A 10444-nucleotide genomic window follows, 5' to 3' on the forward strand; every position below is an offset into this window, starting at 1 on the left:
CTATGGTCGCTCCTCTGTTCGCGTGCCCGCCGACTATAGATCGTTCATTAGCGGCTGTCTCGAGAAAACTTGCGTTATCGCAAGCTGAAGGCTTGGACATGTTAGGTCATCAAAATGGCATCACAGGAGGCGGTGCAGAATCACCAAATGGTACAGGCATTTATAGGCGCAAAGGTCATATTAACGAGCGTGCATTTAGCTATTCAATCCGCCAAGAACACCGGAGCAGAAGTCATGGTAGCTTAGCATCATTGCAGTTCACGCCTCAACAACATGTATCTCAATAATAGACATATCAGCGCTTCATTAAATTGAATACTTATACATTACCGATAGAAAACAGATTTTTTGATATCGAACACGCAAAGAATTCAAGAGTAATAAATACCTTTTTCGCTATGTTGATCATGTTGCGACAGTAAGCTCGGCTCATCGGCGGAAATCTAGTGCCGAAGCGATCGTCGTTTTGGCCGACGAGCGGATTGTTTCCAGCAAATCCCATGAGATTGATATGGTCTCTTACTATCATTATATCACCGACTTCATAATTTGGGTTCAATCCGCCAGCGGCATTTGTAGCAATCAAATGCGTTATGCCCAGTAATTTCATAACTCGCACCGGAAAGCAACACTGCAGTAAAAGTGAGAGATAATTTAGCATTAAATATTCCTTTGTATCATAAAAGTTTATGTATCATATTTACGTCGTATATATTAACGCTATTATTATTTATAGATAAACAGGTTATATAAAATACTATCCTCGAGCGTATTTATAATATATATTTTGTTTATATATTTTTGTAATGCGCCTTTTTTAAACTTTTTTAATGTAATTTAAAATAAATTCTCATGTTTATAATTTTAAAAGAACTGAGTATATTTATATCTGTAGTCAAAACTCGTATAAATATAATGTACATAAACAATATCTATACAGAAAATATATAAGATATATAACTTACAATGCGTTTTATTTATTGAAATTTATTTTTCTTGTTTCTTCAAATAGTAGTAGAAATCGTATCAATGCGTGTTTTTTTTTAATCATGCAATCGTTTCATAACATACCACATAAAATGCATGTAGTGAAATCTATAATGCACTACATTTTATTTATTTTTGTAAAAATATTTCAAATAATATTTATTAATATAGAGATACCAATTTTGATGCATCTTGCATATTTTTTAATTAATTTGCATTTGTAATTAATGATATTACCTTATTCAACGAATAGCCTTCATAATAATGAAAACGTCCTTGCATGCAAAGGACCTCGATTCCACCCAAGGTGCCAAATACAAGTCGACCTTTATGACCCGGAACTGTGCTTACGGGAAAGTTGGGAATTTGACTGTAATCGAAGGAATCTGCATTTTGTAAATTGTCAGCCAGGGGTCCTAGTATGAAAAACTTATATTAATTATTTTAATTTTGTAGATTATTGGTTAATTTATCAGCTAAACAATACCGAGATCCTAAAAAGTAAATAAATATGTAACTATTTAATTAATATATAATATTTGAATTTGTTTCAAAGTTTTGTATTAAATTATTCTGCGATAATTCACTCATACATACATCATGAATTTTGAATCCTGATATAATTTTTTAAGTTAGTTGGATATTATAAATATTTTGAATAGTTATTTGGAATAAATTAAAATATGAAGTTGCTAATTTACCTATTCCGGATCCACAGATAATACCAATTTTTGGTCGATATTTGGTTTTCTGAATTAGAAATTCTGTCGTCTCTTTAATCCTTTCATAGGAACATCTGGAACAAAATTTATTCTGTTATTAAAAGCAAAACAATATGTTGAATAAGATTTATTATTTTAATATGATATAAAGGTTATCCAAGTAGACTGAAAATTATACAAAATTTATTTCTCGTAAAATTTCAGTGTCAATTTCGGTTGTAATATTTTCAGCAATATATATCAAATGCGTTTTACTCATGTGTAAAAGATGCAAATGTTGGAAAAGGCTGTCCACGTTCAATAGAATTCTTGTTGTTTGTGTAATATTGGCATATATTGCCATAAAAACTATATTTGTGGTACGTATAATACATTATTATTTCATGCACATAATTCATATTAACAGTTCTAAATTTTAGCAATAGTGTTGCCTATAATATTAGGCATTGAAGGAGAGCATTTGGAAAACGTTTTGAAAGATGTACCAGATATTCCGATTGAACTTCGTCCAACTAAGTGGACAAAACGAGGAGAACCAAAAATGGAAAATAAGTACATTGTAGCAATTACGATCAAGTCAGAGATTTTATTGTGCTCTGGTGTATTGATATCGGATGATTTGGTTTTGACTGCTGAGGATTGCCTACCAACTGTAAGTTATTCAAAACTATAATTATCAACATATATAATTTATTAGATAATCGATTGAAATCTTAATCAAGTAATCTACCTTTAAAATCAATTAAACATTAATAAACTATACTAATAAAGAAGTCATATAAAATATAGTGATATGCAGATTTTATTGAATTTGATTTGAATTCGATCTAACCTGATTCAGAACTAACGGACTTTTAACTGCTAAAAAATGTTAATCTGCTAAAACATATATTTCATGATTTGCAAAACATATAGAAATGCAAAATATAATATTATTATTTTATAATCACAGCAGCTGTATTTTTTAATCACTTCAGTAACGCTTTTTTATTACCAGAAAAGTGCAATTGTATTGACAGGCTTGCTCCTATTTGATATGTCCGGAAAATATCAAGAAAGAAAAGTGCTTTATACTGTCAAATCTTCAGAAAATGAAGAATATCCAACAATTGGTTTATTGAAATCTCATGCACCTTTCTATTATAAAGGTTCTACACTAAGTCCGATAAAAATAGGTAAAGTAACAAGTAAACAATATATCATAAAAAAACTAAGTATTGCATTTATTTTTATTTTTTCAATTTTTTGTTGCAATTTTTACTAGCATAATATATTTTTTATATCTCAGTCAAATAAGAATATATTTGGTATAAGCCATAAGCCAAATAAGAATATTTGGTATCATTCATCAGATCATAGAAAATATAGTACAATACAATAATCTGTGGTACAATATAATTAATTATTTTTACCTAAAATTAATTCATTTTATAGATCTAATTGCATAATCTAAAACTTTATTTTGTGCAAATTAAAATATATTGTCTGATAATGTCTCTATTAATTTAGGAGGGTTTGATCAAGAAGGACTTTGCTCAATACAAGGTTGGGGATCTCAAGGTTGGAGTCGAAGTAATGTACTGAAAACTATCATGACTAGATCTATAGTAGATATAATATCGTCCTCAGATTGTGATTTTGAAAATAATAGGTAAAAAAAACTAATAAATACAATAATTACAAAATACAATATGTTGACTTCACAGATATAATAATGATATATTGAAACAAAATTGAAAGTAAGAGAACAAATGATTACAACTTCTTATGTATGTTGACTTAATCTATAACATATTTCTCCACTTTGAAGTAATTGCTATCAAACTTGCGTGAGTTTGGATCAGATAATTATTAGTCTGATATATTAAAAAAAAATTAATTTTAATCTAAAAAAGAGACGGATGTTGCTGACGTACAAATTAAGAAAAAATATTTATTAGAAGTTAAAAAAATTGTTTTGATGAATAATATAATATACTGTTTATATTTTAGTGAAAACTACAAAAAAAAAATGCTGTGTGTAAAGGTTCGAAGGAAAAACACTTGTGTCGACTCTCCAGGAACACCATTAATCAGAAATGACTTCCTGATAGGTCGGGCATATGTACGTACTATAATTTTAAATGCAGCTATAAAAATTATAGAACATCATAAATTGATTGAATTTTCATCACAACAATTTTCTAAAATATTTTTTTGCTGTCTTTATTTTCCATGCCCGTTAGCCTATAGAGTCTACTTGGAATCTAATTTGATTCTCCGTTCTAATTATTATTTAATGTGGCTAATTTATATAAACTAAGATAGTCACAAATATTAGTCATGATGACCCCCAAGTCATACAATTTTATTACAGCAGTACTTATTTATCAGTTGATTAAACATTAACAAACACATTTTATCTTTAAACAAATATTAAGCCGAATGATTAAACACGGAAAAAATAATGAAAACAACTATATTAGTATTGTTATTGATTCACATTTACTTGTGAGAAATTTCGTTTATATTATGATTAAATAATTATCAATAGAGGTTAAATTTTACACCGCCTCAAGATTAGTGAAATTAATAAAATATAAGATAAATACATGCTCTTTTTACAAGTCTCAGTATTTAATTTGAATCATTTTATCAAATCATTTATTGCAATATAATATATGCAAGGAAAACACCCTGAACCCTTTGATATCAATTAAATGTTAATCAAATGATAGTAATGTTATAAAATTTGTTATTATAGGCCACGTAGGAATCATCGCATTTTTGTTTGACTTCATGTATCAGTATTTGCTGATATAATTACAAAAATGTTTGTTTTGTGAAATTAACACTTATTAAGATAAGAATTACAACTTCTTATGTATGTTGACTTAATCTATAACATATTCTCCAGGAATTGCTATCAAACCGACGACTTGTGAGGCTAATGAGACCCTCCCTGGGGAATACATTGACCTCAGGGATCATAGGAAATGGTTGGATTTGCACATCCGAGGCGAAAATGTTGCTGGTGATGTATTTGTGTATAATGATTCGATTGGTTGAATATTATCGCAATAAAATTCTATTGAAATTGTTGCTTTTAATGAGAGTTAGTTAATTCGAAATAACATCCTGTTTTTGTCTTGTATTTTAATAAGGGCAAGATATATTCAATGCGGCGAGCTTAAATCATTAGTGGAGGTTATCGTTAATTTTTCAATCCAGCAATAACAGATACTGTAATTAATTATTGCAGTAATTAGAAATAATTCTAATTGTTATTGCTTTTTTATATTTGTTTACTTGGAATCTGCTGCTTTGTAAAATATTATTATGAGCCAGTTGTTGCTCCTATTAAATATTTGTGCGTATTAGTAGGCTTAAAATAAAGCTCCAATAACTTCTTTAAAAGTTGAAAAAATGTATGACCAATTTTTCTATAAGAATGAAGAAATAACTATCCGAACTATATAATCAGAAAAATTCTTATGCGAACGATTAGAGAATACACACAATTCCATTTATATAATATCATTATTTCAAGGTTTAAAAAGAATTAAGTTAATATGTCATATAATAACATCCTGTTTTTGCATTGGATAGAATATAATATAAGGGTTAAGAAGGTTTATCACAACTTTAACTGTTGTTATTATTAAGATGAGGAAAATAAGCTGAATATAGATATTATTTCAAAACAAAATCTGTGATGCACTTTCTGACATAGATCTGTTATCAGCCTTAAGAAAAGCGAGTAAAAAATACATGCACGTATTTGCTTGTTGATATTGACAAATATCTGATGACGGAGATGATTTGCTAACATCTTCTGGATAAAAATCAATAGTAATTTTATATCGTACTTTGGACTTATGGTATGTGCATTCATCAGATTTATTTTATAATTTTTGTTAATCAAGACTTTAGCAGTCTATTGAGGTAAAATTGCAGAGAATAATGCATAAAGAAAAACAAAATGCAAAAAATATGGCACTGGTTATAATTCAGGAATTAAGAAAAATATCTTAAAAAAAATTACCTTGTGAGGAAACCTATTCATAACATGATAAGTTTTACAGCTAAAATTCAAAAGTAAAAGTAGGTATTTTGTATTTGTTATTAGATTTTGTTAAGGATAAAAATGCATAGCAGAATTAAATTCAGGAAATTTAGATCTCTGAATAATTCACTAAATTTTTCTGAAACTGAGTTCTAAACCATCATTCAATATCTTGCAGTTTTTTATTTAAGTGAGCAGTTACTGGTCTATTATAAGTCATATTTAATTTGATTGCTTTATAATTTTTTTTCACCAGATTCATTATAATTTTCAAATTCATCATGTTATTTCAACAGAATATTTAATTATTTTTTTAATATATTTTTATAATAGTTGCACTGATGGCAATGTGTGTCTAAAGAAATAGTTTATCGATGAATATTATCAATCTGACTTGGTTTTTCATAATTAAAAATTATGAATAAATTTCATTTAATCAGATAAATATAGATTTATTTTTTTGCTATTGATATATTGTAAGTTTTTGCTATTTGTGGACTGTTTTAATTATGAATTAATTAATTCTAATCATGTGTTAATTAGCATTACGACAAAAAGTTCATAACAACAATCCAGAATAACAATTTTAATAGCTTTTAATTGCATCATTGATGCTTTATAGCATTTATCGACATAGATTCATAATAATGACAAGTAAAATAATATAAAGTTGAACCCCGTTAAATCGATCATGTGTAACACAATTTCTCGAATAATACGTCACTTTATGCTGGATCCTGCGCTTTTAAACATATTGTCCCTATCCCGCTTAATAAACTTTGTTGCAAAGACACATTTTTGTGGTCACTGGGAAAATATATATAATAAAAATTAATTTATAATTTAATACTTTTAGTATGAGCAAATTGTAAGATAAATTTTAAATTTTGATCAATATGTTTCTATACATAATCACCAGTTAAAAATTTAGTTCTAAATTTGGAAAATAGTCAAATCATTTAAACAATCATTAATATTTATTCATTTTGAATATCCATCTTATTTAATAGCAATAGCTTATTAAGTACATTCGTTATAACATTTATTAATGCTTTGCAATGTGATAACTAAATTAGTAGTAAAATAAATATAAATGATGGTCAACCAGAAATATTTGCCTAGTAACTAGATAAATGGCGTATGTTTATCGTTGATAATTTATAATATAAATGATTAATAATTAATTATTTTTACACAATTATTTTAAAATGAATGAACCTCAAAAACGCTACTTAAACGAACACCTAGAAAGACTTTTACAGAACCGTTCCTAATTTTAATTGATTTCTTCAAGCCTTATAATGTTTTTTCTTACAATCAAGCAAATTGACCTGCGTGTTTAAAATAAAAATATTAAATTTCAAAATGTGATTAATGTTTGAAATGAATTAAAATATTTGTTATTGCAATAAAATAACAAATTAGCGATAACCTTCTCGACGGCTTTGAGCGTTCTGCGGAATGTAGAGTATGTATGTTTCACATTTTTTGCAGGATATATATATATATATATATATATATATATATATATATGCATATACTTATATATATATATATCAAATAAAGAATTTAGCAAAATTTGTTTGCTAATTACCAAGCAAAATCTAAACTTAAATTATCGTAATATTAATTGACCTAAATAAAAATAAATGGTATTTTTCATAATAATATACATTATATAAAATCATTTAAAATTCATTATACTGTTTGTTTATTAACATTCGTTATCATAATAATTTTCAACGACACTTTATACTTTATTATCTAGTACATATTGTTTTCAAGTAAGTTAACATTAAACAGGAAAAATATAACAAAATTAGAATAAAGCAATTGAATTTTAATACTGTATACAATTAGTTGTGTGTGATTAGCATATGCGACTAGAATCATTTTTTTTTCGCGTGCTTAGCAATTAGCTAAAAACAATTTTTTGCTTAAGGTAATAGTGAGAATAATAAACTATTCTTCATCGAGTAGTATATTTTGATATTTTGGTGTTCGTTTACGCAATTTATTTTATGACAAAAAAATTAAATTTTATACAAAATATAAATAATTACTTGTTCATTAACAATTATATTTTACATGAAGATTTGCACCTCATACGATTACGAGCATATAGTAAAACCTGTATTAGGTAATTAAAGGTGTCAGGTTTTAAGTAATTTGAACGGATTCAAAATGCTGTCACTTAAAGAATTTTTCATTTCGCGATGCACTAAAATTATAATTGTTATAAACATAATTATAAAGTATTTATATAAAATAAAATATACTTTTTATAGAATTAATAATTAAATCAGGTAATAATAAAATTGATTTAATTTTGAGCTTTTTGTGCTTATCAAAAACTGTTTTTAATCGATACGGAACTGCCATGTATATTTCAAGTAAGTTTTTAAGTGCTGGATAATTTTGAATTAATTAATTCGAACTAATTTTATTCTAAAATAATCTATAAATAAATTTTACTACTCTTAAAGCATACCGAACAAACGCGTTGTCCCGTTGTCCATGAAATATATGAATAATATCAATAAATTTTGAAAATTATCAAGCACAATTTGAAGTTATTGTAAATTTGCGATCAGTTGCAAATTTACAATAACAATTGACCTGCTTGATCACTTTCAAAATTTGTCGATATGATTACGATATAAAAATGTTTTTTTTAGTGCTATTATTTTATATTTTATTCTATTATATTAACAAATTAAGTAAATTCTTTCATTTTGCGCCTAGATATATTTTAGAAAAACAATATTTGTCATAAAAAACATCCATGTTGTTTATCAATTTTCTGTCATGATCAATTAATTATATCAATAACAAACACGTTATCAAAACTATCCAACAAGAACTAGTTTATTGCCATATCGATTAAAATGAATGTTGAATTAATTAAAGGCATAAAATTATCTAAGCATATTTAGCTAAAGGATTTGTGTATTGAGAAATAAATCAACTATTTTTTATTTTACGTTTTAAATAGACAAATGAAAAAATCTTAGAGCGTTAATAACTTTTATTTTCTTTATGCTTGTGTCAATACTATAAATGTTTTTTTATTCAGAATTTAAACAAAATTTCAAACATTAAATTCTGCATAACCAAATGGTATAACTCTTAGAGAGCCAACATCTTTCATCTTCTATGTGTTTGGGATAAATCACAATATCGACATATTCTTTATTTGGAATTCAAACGAAGTTTCAGAAGATGAAGGCAAGATTTAAAAAAAAACTTCAAATTACACCAAGCGTATAGTTTTTTAATACCCGAATCACCAAATGATATAAATCTTAGAGACCCCATATCTTTTAAGTTGTAAATGTTGGGATAAAAAGCAACATCTATATATTTTTTATTTGAAATTCAAACAAAGTTTTAGAAGATGAAGACAAGAATTAAAATCTACATCAAAGGTAAAGTTTATTTCAAAAATATTAATGATAAAAGACTTAGAGAGTCTATATGTTTCATCTTCTATGTGTGTTTTTTTAGAATATCAAGTTTTTGTAAATTCAACAATAAAAATACAGGATGTGGCAGAAATAGCTCAGTCAGTAGCATAACCGACTCATACTATAGATACCCGGTTCGAGTCCATGTGCTGACATAGAATTGTCATTTAATTTGAGTTAGCATAAAATCAGAAGTAAAAGGAAAATTAGAAGTTGCACTGCAGAAGTTAAGATTTTGAAGAAAAAAAAGAAGAGGTCAGTTGAGAATAAGCAAGTACAGAATATGTATAAATAAAAATAGTATAATATATAAAAAAATGAAATGTTAATTGTAGGTGGTTAATTGCTCTAAGTAAGCAAATCCAATAAACAAACAGGATATATACAGGTATGTAAATAGTAAAAATAATATATTGCCAGATACAGAGTGAAAATTAATACAATTTTAATTTAAGAATTTATATACACAATAGCCAGTAAAATATAATTGTTTAATGTTTAAATAAAGCAAATACTTGACTCTTAAATCAAGAAAATTGTTACGCAACGTCTTGAGAAAATAATGCTAATAAAAACAAATAGGCGACAATGTATTATAAACTCAAACATTGCTATGCTATCGAAATAAAAGCAATTGCAAACAAAACTAAAACGATTTAAAATTAAAACAATTTCAACTAATTACTAGCAGAGCAGAATGTAAATAAAAACTTACTCATCCACCGTGTAGTTATTGTTCTCACAGAAACTCATGTTTACTAACAAGTTGCCGGAACGTCCGAATCAAATGAACTGATAACCAAAACTACGTCAGCGAAGCGGTTATTCTTTCTCTCGCGGATAATCACAAAATATCTTATATGATTCGATCGTTATATCTTTTAATAATTAATTTGATACTAACACGTGTACACAGATATGTGTTCGAACCAGTTCGCGAACCGATTATATGGATTTTCTATCGACGTTTGTCGTGTCCGTCACGGTGACAGCGGTTTATAAAGATCCTGCGAGGGCTTGTCCTCTTATCGCAAGCCGAATGGTCTTCTAACGAGTCTACGTCAGAGAATGATGCAGGGATGAAATCGAAGAAATAAAAATTTAAATTTGAAATTAAATTTTGAGACAAGAATTTACATGAAGCAAATTTATGCAAGCGAGCATTATGGATTTAGCTGCCATTTAAATTTTTATCAAGGTAACTATTAATTTTTCATATATAA

General features: G+C 27.0%; 1 protein-coding gene across 1 annotated transcript; it reads right to left on the bottom strand.

Moving 5' to 3' along the window:
* Nucleotides 1–388: 388 nt before the first annotated feature.
* Nucleotides 389–10175, bottom strand: LOC113375303 (purine nucleoside phosphorylase-like; the record flags this gene model as incomplete). The annotated part of the gene is given in 4 exon segments (XM_026615244.1): nucleotides 389–631; nucleotides 1225–1403; nucleotides 1689–1783; nucleotides 9937–10175. Coding segments are annotated over 4 exon segments (555 nt in total), but the record flags the coding sequence as incomplete, so codon positions are not given.
* Between the last annotated feature and the right edge of the window lie 269 nt (nucleotides 10176–10444).

The sequence above is a fragment of the Ctenocephalides felis genome, unplaced genomic scaffold (genome assembly GCF_003426905.1).
Source record: "Ctenocephalides felis isolate EL2017-DRISC unplaced genomic scaffold, ASM342690v1 CF-g0.4_SCAFFOLD_00845, whole genome shotgun sequence".
In the NCBI taxonomy this organism is placed as follows: domain Eukaryota; kingdom Metazoa; phylum Arthropoda; class Insecta; order Siphonaptera; family Pulicidae; genus Ctenocephalides; species Ctenocephalides felis.